The 13,722-nt window shown below is 39.0% G+C and overlaps 1 protein-coding gene across 1 annotated transcript in view; it reads left to right on the forward strand.

The window, feature by feature from the left end:
* Window positions 1-13,722, forward strand: part of ADGRV1 (adhesion G protein-coupled receptor V1) — a 1,190,013-nt gene that overhangs the window by 1,016,969 nt on the left and 159,322 nt on the right. The window contains 1 exon segment of the mRNA XM_053699719.1: window positions 9,350-9,528. Within this exon segment, the coding sequence (XP_053555694.1) occupies window positions 9,350-9,528 (179 nt within the window).

A 13,722-nucleotide genomic window follows, 5' to 3' on the forward strand; every position in this document is an offset into this window, starting at 1 on the left:
CTGCTTTTTTGCAGGTGTTAGGTTTTTTTTCAGCTCAAACAGCCCCATTGTTTCCTATGGGAGAATCGTGCACGAGCACGTTTTTGAGGCTGGCCGCGTCCGTAAGCAACTCTGGTATCGAGAGTTGCATTTGCGGTAAAAATGCTCTACGCTCCTTTTTTGGAGCCTAACGCAGCATTTGTTTGAACTCTCGATACCAGAGTTAATTTTATGGTGCGGCCAGAAAAAAGCCCGCGGAGCGTTAACAGCCCTTCTACTGCCAAACTCCAAATCTAGGCCTAACTGATTAACCCATTCACTGTCACTAGTTTTCATAGGTTAATAAAAAAACATATTATGTGTATTATAGCATAAGTACTAAAAGATCTCCAGTACTTTGGGCAAGTTTTTCTTTGAAATTATTTGTAGTGAAAGGGGTTAAATAGCTTTTACTTTTTGCATCAATTTTTTTAACATGTTTACAGCTGCTCCTCTATATATATATATATATATATATATATATATATATATATATATATATATTATTTTTTTGAGTAATACATCTCTTTAATGGACTCTTGTCTTTATTGAACCTTACCTATGATATTTGAAGATTGCTTAACAAAATCCAAATTCATAGCATTTAAATAAATATCTTTGCAAAAATCCACTGTTTTTAGGTTTCACAAGATTACTTTTTTTATGTATCTACATTGTGGCTAGATTTTTAATCTGCTGGGCAGTTCGCTTCTACTGTCTAAAATATCAATATTCTATGTTTTTGTTTTAACCCACACTTTTTATATTTACCTTTTAACTGATCTCTTAAAATATAGAAGTTCTGAGATTATATGTCTGTTTTTTTTCTTCACATAACCATAAATCACTGCATTAACAGTATATCAGTGACTCAACATAATGTCAATTTAATAAGATTATGTTTGTTGAAGCTATTATTATATTGTATTATTAACTAAATGCAATAAAACTCTATCAAATCATTTGGGTCATCCAGAGTTTAAACTGATATTTTATGTTCAATAAATAGCAGGCTTAATGGCATGTGTGTTTGTGTGTATTTATATACAGTATATATATAGATCATACAAAAGAAATCATAAAATGTTAGACTGTTACATATGTTACCTTATCAAAGCTATAGAATTTATAATATATATTTAAAGTAAGCTAATGATAATAGACAAAAAATTCTTAGCCAAAATAAATTGAAAGGAACACCAAAGTCAAGATTAAACTTTCATCATTCAGGCAAAGAAAGCAATTTAAAAAAAAACACTTTAAATTTAACTTTGGTATTTAAATTGTGCAGACTTTCTGATCCATCATCTTCTGCCAATCATTTGCAAGAGTTTATAATATGTAAGTAAATGAGTCTGTGATTGGCTGATGGTCAGCAGTTGTATATTTGTTATGTTAAATGAAAAAGTAAATTACATTTAACAAACTGAGTGCATCTACATTTATTAAGTCACAAATTGTATTTAATAACGCTGATCAAAGTGCTTCTGTCATAACTAATCATTCTTGATAGTGACAAGTAAACCAGGCTTTCAATGACTCAGTTGTATGCTTTCATATGTTTTAAACATGGATTTCCTTTGCTCAGTGGTATTTATTCTTAAAGGAATAGCGTAGTCAAAATTAATCTCTGATGAAGCGCATGTGCCCATGCGCGAAACGCGTAAGATAGGAGCTTACCAGTTGTCCTGTATGGAAGCCTGCTGCATCTACCTTAAGACTTAGCGCTTCTTTTTCCTCATTTCTAGTCAAAATTAAACTTTCATGATTCAGATCGAGCAGGCAATTTTAAGCAACTTTTTAATTTACTCCTATTATCAATTTTCTTCATTCTCTTGGTATGTTTATTTCAAAAAGCAAGAATTTAAGCTTAGGAGCCTTGCCATTTTAGGTTCATCACCTGGGTAGCACTTTCTGATTGGTGTCTAACTGTAGCCACCAATCAGCAAAAACTACCCAGGTGGCAGGTGCTGAACCAAAAATTGGCCGGCTCCTTAGCTTGCATTCAAATAAAGATACCAAGTAAAAATTAGAAAGTGGCTCAAATTGCATGCTGTATCTGAATCATGAAAGCTTAATTTTGACTAGAATATCCCTAGTAAGGGAAGTGAAACACACATTTATCTTTCATCATTCAGATAGAACATGCATTTGTAAACAACTTTCTATGTTACTTCTATTATCACTTTTGCTTCATTCTCTTGGTATCCTTTGTTGAAGGAGGTATACTACTGGGAGTTAGCCAAAAACATTAGAAAGCCAATGACGAGAGGCATATATTCTTTTTAACAAAGGATAACAAGAGAAAAAAATCAAATTAGATAATAAAAGTAAAATGGAAAGCTGTTTAAAATTGTAAGCTCTATCTGAATCATGAAGGAAAGATTTTGGGTTTCATGTCCCTTTAATGCTTAATGACCTCAATCTAATTTAGATTTTTAGCTTTCTCTTTGATTGATCCTGAATAATCAAGTTCAAGTAGCAGTAACCTGGAATTCTCTACGTCTGTGGCTCTTGAAGTTTAACACAAATTATGACCTGGTTTGAAAGCCATGAATGGTGAAAACAAGTGTCTAAATGTGGTCCTGCAACAATGAGTTAATCTGAGATCAAACAGCGATGACCAACTTCCGAGCACATGGGGGCCACAGCAGATCAATATTTTAGAAGCCTTAAAGGGACACTGAACCCAATTTTTTTCTTTCGTGATTCAGATAGAGCATGAAATTTTAAGCAACTTTCTAATTTACTCCTATCATCAAATTTTCTTCATTCTCTTGGTATCTTTATTTGAAATCCAAGAATGTAAGTTTAGATGCCGGCCCATTTTTGTTGAACAACCTGGGTTGTCCTTGCTGATTGGTGGATAAATTTATCCACCAATAAAAAAGTGCTGTCCAGAGGTCTGAACAAAAAAACAAAATGTATGCTTACCTGATAAATTTATTTATTTCTTGACACGATGAGTCCACAGATCATCTAATTACTATTTGGAATATCACTCCCGCAGGAGGCAGCAAAGAGCACCACAGCAAAGCTGTTAAATATCACCTCCCTTCCCTCCAACACCAGTCATTCGACCGAAGCAAAGGAGAGAAAGGAGCAGAGGTGTCTGAAGTTTATAACATACCAACAACCTGTCTAAAGAACAGGGCTGGCCGTGGACTCATCGTTTCAAGAAAGAAATAAATTTATCAGGTAAGCATAAATTTTGTTTTCTTTCTAATGACACGATGAGTCCACGGATCATCTGATTACTATTGGGAATCAATACCCAAGCTAGAGTACACAGATGATAAGGGAGGGACAAGACAGGGAACCTAAATGGAAGGCACCACTGCTTGAAGAACCTTTCTCCCAAAAGAGGCCTCAGCTGAGGCAAAAGTGTCAAATTTATAGAATTTTAAAAAGGTGTGAAGAGAGGACCAAGTTGCAGCCTTGCAAATCTGTTCCACAGAAGGTTAATTTTTGAATGCCCAGGAAGAGGAAACCGCCCTCGTAGAATGAGCCGTAACTCTCTCAGGAGGCTGCTGTCCAGCAGTTTCATAGGCCAAGCGAATGATACTCTTCAGCCACAAAGAAAGAGAAGTAGCCGTAGCTTTCTGCCCCTTACGTTTTCCAGAGAAAACCACAAACAGAGCAGAAGACTGACGAAAATCTTTAGTCACCTGTAAATAGAATTTCAATGCACGCACCACGTCCAGATTGTGCAGCAGACGTTCCTTCTGAGAAGAAGGGTTAGGACACAAGGAAGGAACAACAATCTCCTGATTAATGTTCCGTTCTGAAACTACTTTATGGAGAAACCCTAACTTAGTACGCAAAACCACCTTATCTGAATGAAAAATAAGGTAAGGAGACTCATACTGTAATGCCGAAAGCTCTGACACTCTACAAGCAGATGAAATAGCAACAAGAAACAAAATTTTCCAAGATAACAACTTAATATCTAGGGAATGCATAGGCTCAAATGGAGCCCCTTGAAGAACCTTAAGGACTAATTTAAGACTCCATGGAGGAGTAACTGGCTTGAACACGGGCCTGATCCTGACCAAGGCCTTACAAAACGATTGCACGTCTGGTACGTCCGCCAGACGTTTATGTAACAAAATAGACAAAGCAGATATTTGACCCTTTGGGGAACTTGCCGATAAACCCTTCTCCAAACCTTCTTGGAGAAAGGACAGAATTCTAGGAATCCTAACTCTATTTCAAGAGTAGCCCTTGGATTCACACCAATATAGATATTTACACCATATCTTGTGGTAAATCTTTCTAGTTACAGGTTTCTGAGCCTGAATCATGGTCTCAATGATCGATTCTGAAAATCCACGCTTGGATAAAATTAAGAGTTCAGTCTCCAAGCAGTCAGCTTCAGAGAAATTAGATTTGGATGAAGGAAAGGCCCTTGAAGTAGAAGGTCCTTCCTTAACGGAATTCTCCAAGGTGGAAGAGATGACATGTCCACCAGGTCTGCATACCAAATCCTGCAAGGCCACGCCGGTGCAATGAGGATCACAGACCTCTCCTGTTTGATTCAAGCAATGACCGAAGTAGAAGAGTGAACAGAGGAAATAAGTATGCAAGACTGAAATTCCTAGGTACCGCCAGGGCGTCTATCATTACAGCCTGAGGGTCCCTTGACCCGTACTGTTCCGGCTGACCCCATTTGAGAATCAGGCTGGAAAACCGGGTGAAAGGTCTGCCTGCTCAGGAAGTCCGCCTCCCAGTTGTCCACTCCTGGGATGTGGATCGCCGACAGACAGCAATTGTGGGTCTCCGTCCACTGAATTATCTTGGCTACCTCTGTCATGCCAAGGAACTCCGCATTCCTCCCTGATGGTTGATGTAAGCCACTGAAGTTATGTTGTCCGACTGGAACCTGATGAACCGGGCTGAGGCTAACTGGGGCCAGGCCAGAAGAGCATTGAAGATTGCTCTCAGCTCCAGAATGTTTATGGGTAGAACAGACTCCAACAGAGTCCAAGTTCCCTGAGCCTTTAGAGAGCCCCAGACTGCTCTACATCCCAGAAGGCTGGCGTCTGTTATCACAATCACCCAAGAGGGTCTTCGAAAGCAGGTTCCCTGGGAGAGATAATCCTGAGACAACCACCAAAGAAGAGAATCCCTTGCCCCCTGCTCCAGCTGTATTCGCAGAGACAAATCCGCATAATCCCCATTGCACTGACTAAGCATGTCTAACTGCAGAAGTCTGAGGTGGAAACAGGTAAATGGGATGATGTCCATTGCCGCTACCATCAGACCGATTACCTCCATGCACTGAGTCACTGATGGCCGAGGAGAGGACTTAAGTGCTAGGCAAGAATAGAAAATCTTTGATTTCCTTACATCTGTCAGAAAAATCTTCATTGATAAGGAATCTATTATGGTTCCCAAGTAAATTACCCTTGTATTTGGAACTAAGGAGTTCTTTTCCAAGTTTACCTTCCATCGATGAGAGAAAGATAACAACATTTCCGTGTGGGATCTTGCTTGTTGAAAGGATGGCGCCTGGACCAGAATGTCATCCAGATAAGGCGCCACTGCAATACCCCGCAATCGGAGCATCGCCAACAGGGATCCCAGAACCTTTGAGAAAATTCTGAGAGCTGTGGCAAGGCCGAATGGAAGAGTCACAAACTGGAAGTGTTTGTCCAGAAAAGCAAACCTTAGAAACTTGTGATGGTCCCTGTTGGTGGGAACATGCAGGTATGCATCCTTTAAATCCACCGTTGTCTTGAATTGACCCTCTTGGATCAAAGGAAGAATGGAACAAATCGTTTCCATCTTGAAGGACGGTACTCTGAGGAATTTGTTTAGACTCTTGAGATCTAAAATTGGTCTGAAGGTTCCCTCCTTTTTGGGAACCACGAACAGATTGGAATAGAACCCCAGACCCTGTTCCTGCATCGGAACAAGAACTATGACTCCCAGGTTGGAGAGGTCCCGAACACAGTGTAAGAATGCCTCTCTCTTTGTCTGGTCTACAGATAATCTTGAAAGCAGAAACCTGCCCCTGGGAGAAAAGTTCTTGAACTCTAGTTTGTATGCCTGGGACACGATGTCCACTGCCCAGGGATCCTGAACATCTCAAACCCAAGCCTGAGTGAAGAAGGAAAGTCTACCCCCCACAAGATCCAGTCCCGGATCGGGGGCAGCCCTTTATGCTGTTTTTGATTCAATAGCAGGCTTTTTGGATTGTTTTCCCTTGTTCCAAGACTGATTGGGTCTCCAGGAAGGTTTGGACTGCTCCTGCTTGGAAGAGGGAGTGGAAGGATTTCCCTTGAAATTTCGAAATTAACGAAAATTACTCTGACGTCCCTTTTGTTTGTTTCTCTTACCCTGAGGGAGGAAATGGCCCTTTCCTCCTTTAATGTCAGAAATTATTTCTGTCAAACCTGGTCCAAACAAGGTCTTCCCCTTGTAAGGAATCACCAAAAGTTTAAACTTAATTGACACATCCGCAGACCAAGATTTTAACCATAAAGCTCTGCGGGCTAGCACAGCAAAACCCCAAATCTTTGCTCCCAGTTTTATAACCTGTAGGGAAGCATCCATAATAAAGGAATTGGCCAACTTAAGGGCCTTAATCCTATCCTGGATCTCTTCAAGGGGAGTATCTGTCCTAATAGAATCAGACAACGCATAAAACCAGTATGCCACCGCAATGCAGCAATGCACACTGCAGGTTGCCATTGTAAACCCTGGTGTACATACATTTTCTTGAGTAACCCTTCTAATTTTTTGTCCATAGGATCCTTAAAAGAACAACTATCCTCTATGGGGATAGTAGTCCTCTTAGCCAGAGTGGAAATTGCCCCTACCACCTTGGGTACTGTTTGCCAAGACTCCTTTATAGAGTCCGCTATGGGAAACATCTTAACATCTTTTTAAATTTAGGGGATGGGGACAAAGGGATACCCGGTCTCTCCCATTCCTTAGCAATGATCTCAGTAGCTCGATCTGGTACAGGAAAAACTTCCACCATGGAAGGCACATTAAAATATTTGTTTAGCTTACTGGATTTTTTAGGATTAACTACGACTGTGGTGTCGCTGTCGTCCAGAGTATCTAAAACCTCCTTAAGTAACAGACAGAGGTGTTCTAGCTTAAACCTGAAGGATACAACTTCAGTATCAGCAGAAGGAATTACTGTCTGAATCTGAGATTTCACCCTCAGATGCTACCGAAGTATTCTCCTCCTCAGGCTTTTGGGAGGGGGCATTCAAAATAGCAACAACTGCGTCAGTAACTTCACTTACTGAATGTTTATTTTTCCTCTTGCGCTTTCCCTGCAGCATGGGAAAAGCAGACAACGCATCAGAAACCGCAGAGGACATGAGAGAAGCGGTCTTGCAATGTAACTCCAGGTGGAGTTATAAAGGAAGCGCAGGGCACTGCATGTGTGGGCGATAAAAGTTGGGACGCTTGAGGAGAAAGCTGCGGCATATATTGAACATTGTCATTAGACTCCTGAACAGCATCCGCCTTAGACAATGTTGGCTCAGAAAAAAGTTTATCCCTATAATTTAAAGTTCTCTCAATACCTGAGGAACAGAAAGGGATTGGTGGTTCCACATTAGCATCAAAACATAAAGAACAAGTAACATTTTGCAGGGCCTCTTGGTCCATTCTGACTCACAATGGAACAAATTACCAAATAAAAAGCTTAAATTTTTTTGATAAAAATTAAAACAGAAAAAAACGTTACTGACTCTTTAAATTTTAAAACGTATATTTTTTATTTTTTTGACCTTAGCCCCAGTGCCTGCCATAATAATACTGCCTTTATATGTCTCCTCAAATATATAGGAGAATTCATGTGTCTCATAATGAATAAAGTGCCCAATTTTTCCTGAGTCTTTTTTCTACTTGTCCCAGAAAAAATAAAGTAAGCACTTACCTCATACATTTGCCAGGCAGCAAAGCTGCTCACTAGGTTTGAGAGGTCTTCTCCCTCACATGGATCTGTGGAAAAAGAGATAAAGACTGAGTAATCTTACTCAGGCTTTCAGTATTAGGGCAGCATTATCTACATGGGAGGCGCAGTGAGAATTATGTCTACTGAAGAGACTGATATGGACTACAACTACACCCTAGGACAAAGCATGCACAATCTTTCACTACTAAAAAATAATAAAACCTTGCTTGAAGAATCTTTTTCTAACACCTAACTTTACCACTTCCTTGCTCTAACGTAGGCAAAGAGAATGACTGGGGTTGGTGGGAAGGGAGGTGATATTTAACAGCTTTGCTGTGTGGTGCTCTTTGCCGCCTCCTGTTGGGAAGGAGTGATATTCCCAATAGTAATTAGATGATCCGTGGACTCATCGTGTCATTAGAAAGAAAAAAAGCTTAGATGCCTTCTTTTTCAAATAAAGATAGCAAGAGAAAGAAGAAAAGTTTATAATAGGAGTAAATTAGAAAGTTGCTTAAAACTGAACGCTCTATCTGAATCACGAAAGAAAAAATTTAGGTTCAGTGTCCCTTTAAGGGCTGTATACAAATTTATGGTTATTAAACAAACAGATGGTTTATGTCCAAAAAATATTTAGTAGCACAGGGCCAGATTTAGTTAAAGTTGCCCAGTACCCTTTATCTGCTGTTCATGCCTCCTTAGGTTTTTTTTTAAATAAGGTCACCCGAAAGCACACTTTTTTAGTTCCACTTTTCCCTAGGGCCACAAAACCTTAGGGCTGCATATGACCCTCAAGCTGACAGTTGGCCATCCCTGATTTAAAATAAATATTGTTTAATTATAATCAGTTTTTATTCTATTGAAATAAACCTATAGCCTTAAAGGGACACAAAACCAACAATTCTTTTTCTTTCATGATTAAGATAGAGCATACAATTTATAATGTACTTCTGTTATCAAGATTGCTTCATTTAAAAAATGTTATTGTCCTCTTTTGATGAAGCAGCACTACTGGGAGCTAGCTGAACACATTGGGTGAGACAATGACAAGAGAAATTTATATGCAGCCACTAATCAGCAACTTACTTCCAGCAGTGCAATGCTGCTTCTGAGCTTACCTAAGCATGCTTTTCAACAAAGAATACCAAGAAAACAAAGCAAAGTAATTTGGAAGGTTGTTTAAAATTACATGCTCTATCTGAATCATGTTTAATTTTGACTTTACTGTCCCTTTAAACACTACTGTTGAGCAGTATTTCCAGAATATGAACTTGAGATTTAATCAAAATTTTATTTAGACTTCTTATGTTACAGCACAAATAAATTGTTGGTTGTAGCCTTAACAGTTTATTGATTTAATAATGTTTATTGTTTGTCCCTGTTCTCAAACTACTGATTTATTTCCCTCTTCAGGCAGTTAATTTTTGGTATGTTTTGGTGATGAACGATGAACATACAGAGCGACGCCATCTGATTTTCATAGTATTAGGATGGGGACTTCCTGCTGTTGTCGTTATTTTGCATCTGATCGTTCTCAAAAGCATCTATCATAAATCCATGGCAGATATTTATGGATTAGTCTACGGAGATATGTAAGTATTCAGAAGCTCAAACATTTCTAAATAAACACATATAGTGGTAGATTTATCATGCAGCGGATGCTGCTGTTTCTGTGCGAGACCGCTGCTCCTTAACTTGTCCGCCACCTCTGAGTTGGCGGACTGCAATCATCACGATCGGATCCGATCTGGATGATTGACACCCCCTGCTAGTGGCCAATTGGCTGTGAATGTGCAGGGGGCCTCATTGCACAAGCATTTCACAAAAAAATGCTTGTGCAATGATAAATGCAGACAGCGTATGCTGTCGGCATTTATCAATGTTGGGTGGACATTTGATAAATCTACCCCATAGGCTGTATTTTTGCTGGAATTATATTTAGTAATATTACTTTCATGTAAAATACAGATAACAGTAGCATTAGTATTTTGCATCCACCGGTATTAAAACTATACAGGGAGTGCAGAATTATTAGGCAAATGAGTATTTTGACCACATCATCCTCTTTATGCATGTTGTCTTACTCCAAGCTGTATAGGCTCGAAAGCCTACTACAAATTAAGCATATTAGGTGATGTGCATCTCTATAATGAGAAGGGGTGTGGTCTAATGACATCAACACCCTATATCAGGTGTGCATAATTATTAGGCAACTTCCTTTCCTTTGGCAAAATGGGTCAAAAGAAGGACTTGACAGGCTCAGAAAAGTCAAAAATAGTGAGATATCTTGCAGAGGGATGCAGCACTCTTAAAATTGCAAAGCTTCTGAAGCGTGATCATCGAACAATCAAGCGTTTCATTCAAAATAGTCAACAGGGTCGCAAGAAGCGTGTGGAAAAACCAAGGCGCAAAATAACTGCCCATGAACTGAGAAAAGTCAAGCGTGCAGCTGCCAAGATGCCACTTGCCACCAGTTTGGCCATATTTCAGAGCTGCAACATCACTGGAGTGCCCAAAAGCACAAGATGTGCAATACTCAGAGACATGGCCAAGGTAAGAAAGGCTGAAAGACGACCACCACTGAACAAGACACACAAGCTGAAACATCAAGACTGGGCCAAGAAATATCTCAAGACTGATTTTTCTAAGGTTTTATGGACTGATGAAATGAGAGTGAGTCTTGATGGGCCAGATGGATGGGCCCGTGGCTGGATTGATAAAGGGCAGAGAGCTCCAGTCCGACTCAGACGCCAGCAAGGTGGAGGTGGAGTACTGGTTTGGGCAGGTATCATCAAAGATGAGCTTGTGGGGCCTTTTCGGGTTGAGGATGGAGTCAAGCTCAACTCCCAGTCCTACTGCCAGTTTCTGGAAGACACCTTCTTCAAGCAGTGGTACAGGAAGAAGTCTGCATCCTTTAAGAAAAACATGATTTTCATGCAGGACAATGCTCCATCACACGCGTCCAAGTACTCCACAGCGTGGCTGGCAAGAAAGGGTATAAAAGAAGAAAATCTAATGACATGGCCTCCTTGTTCACCTGATCTGAACCCCATTGAGAACCTGTGGTCCATCATCAAATGTGAGATTTACAAGGAGGGAAAACAGTACACCTCTCTGAACAGTGTCTGGGAGGCTGTGGTTGCTGCTGCACGCAATGTTGATGGTGAACAGATCAAAACACTGACAGAATCCATGGATGGCAGGCTTTTGAGTGTCCTTGCAAAGAAAGGTGGCTATATTGGTCGCTGATTTGTTTTTGTTTTGTTTTTGAATGTCAGAAATGTATATTTGTGAATGTTGAGATGTTATATTGGTTTCACTGGTAAAAATAAATAATTGAAATGGGTATATATTTGTTTTTTGTTAAGTTGCCTAATAATTATGCACAGTAATAGTCACCTGCACACACAGATATCCCCCTAAAATAGCTATAACTAAAAACAAACTAAAAACTACTTCCAAAACTATTCAGCTTTGATATTAATGAGTTTTTTGGGTTCATTGAGAACATGGTTGTTGTTCAATAATAAAATTAATCCTCAAAAATACAACTTGCCTAATAATTCTGCACTCCCTGTACATATACACAGTTGACAAAGAGTCACAGTTTTAGTGATACAATGAATGTTGATGTTTCTTTAAAGTAACATGCCCTGAGATTTTAATCTAAAATCTTTAATTATTCATAGTAAAATAAAACTTTGCAATATAATTATGTATTTATTATATTTATTTGTGGGTTTTTCTGAACACTGATGTAACACACTGCAGACTTCACAAGTCTTAACCATGTTACACATCTCTCACTAAATGCTCTCCGCAAAGTTACCACAAAACAATGGAGATTTCACTAACACAATAAAAACAGCAAACCTTGTCTATTGCAGTAACAAGTTTGGACTGGCTTCTCCAAATAAGGCAAAGTGGTGGGAGAGGTTTGACCACTGAAAAACAATTGCAGCAAACAGGGTGTTTAAAGTATTATTTGGTAAGGGTTTCCACTCTGCTGATATGTTAATCTATTGCAAAACAACATAAAACTTTTTTTACTTACAAAAAAGCTCTATGTCCTTTAAGAGGAAACAAAATGACAATAATGATAATACTTTTATTTGGTGTGTGCAGTTGCTGGTAAATTCATAATAATAAAATAAAGTAAAAAGACTAAAACAAGCAAGAACATAAAAAATATAAGTCAAATATAAAAAAAGAAGTGATAGTCTTTTTCAAGTGGCTTTTATGCATAAAATAGACTAGTTTTAAACTAGTTTCATTGCTGCTGTGTTGTCATCTGGGTGGGGGGGGGATACTTTCTGAACTGATCTCAGCAGTTACAAACCCATATGAAGGTTTCAGAATTGCAGTGGAATCCTTAGGGCCTGATTCTAAAAAACTCTCCAGCATGGGGAGAAATTATAGTGCAGACTTCACAGGAGTAGAACTCACTTAGGGGTAGGGATGGGTGAATGTCTTTATATTCCAATTTGAATGTTAGAACAAATGTTATTGTAGAAATTCGATTTACATAATAGAATGTTAATAAGAATGAGTATTCTTAAAAATTCTATTATCGAATTTTATTTACAGCTTTCGTATGTCACTTTCGAATTTGAAAGTGACATTCAAATTCGAATGTGACATTCAAATTTGAATGTCACATTCAAGTTCGAATATTACATTTAATAAACATAATTGTAGACTAGAAATACTATTTCAAATTCGAATGTCACATTTGAATATTACATTTATAAAACACAGTATAAGACTAGAAATACTATTTCTCTTGTAAGGTGTATCCAGTCCACGGATCATCCATTACTTGTGGGATATTCTCCTTCCCAACAGGAAGTTGCAAGAGGATCACCCACAGCAGAGCTGTCTATATAGCTCCTCCCCTAACTGCCACCTCCAGTAATTCTCTTGCAACTCTCGACAAGCATGGAAGCAGTAAGAGAGATGTGGTGAAATGTAGTTGTTCTTCAAATCAAAAGTTTGTTATTTTGAAATCGTACCAGAGTTGTACTATTCTGGTCCCAGGCAGAAAATAGAAGAATCTGCCTGTGGTCTCTAATGATCTTATCAGGTTGTAACTAAGATCCATTGCTGTTCTCACACATAACTGAAGAGAGAGGTAACTTCAGCTGGGGAATGGCGTGCAGGTTATCCTGCTATGAGTTATGTGCAGTTTAATTTTTTTCTAGAGGAATGTAAATGCTAGAAAATGCTGCTGATACCAGATTTATTTAAGGTATGCCTGATTACAGTGATTTAATAGCGACTGGTATCATGCTTACTGTCAGAGGTAATACTCTTATTATTTTTCAATTCCTGTCATATAAAACGTTTGCTGGGAGTGTTTAAACGTTTTTATATATGTTTTGGTGATAAAACTTTATTGGGGCCTAGTTTTTTTCCACATGGCTGGCTTAAATTTGCCTAGAAACAGTTTTCTTAGGCCTCCCACTGTGTAGACATGAGTGGGAGGGGCCTAATTTAGAGCTTAATTGCGCAGTAACTTTTGCAGACTGAGACATCCAGCTTCCCTCAAGTAGTCTCCTGAATGCTATAGGACCTCTCTAAAGGTCTTTTAGGCTTTCCAAAGTCGTTTGTATGGAAAGGTAGGTAGTTTTTTAACCCCTTAACGACCGAGGACGTGCAGGGTACGTCCTCAAAAAAAAGGCAGTTAACGCCTGAGAACGTACCCTGCACGTCCTCGGTGTGGAAAGCAGCTGGAAGCGATCCTGCTCACTTCCAGCTGCTTTCCGGTTATTGCAGTGATGCCTCGA

The sequence above is a fragment of the Bombina bombina genome, chromosome 2, assembly GCF_027579735.1.
Source record: "Bombina bombina isolate aBomBom1 chromosome 2, aBomBom1.pri, whole genome shotgun sequence".
Classification (NCBI taxonomy): Eukaryota; Metazoa; Chordata; class Amphibia; order Anura; family Bombinatoridae; genus Bombina; species Bombina bombina.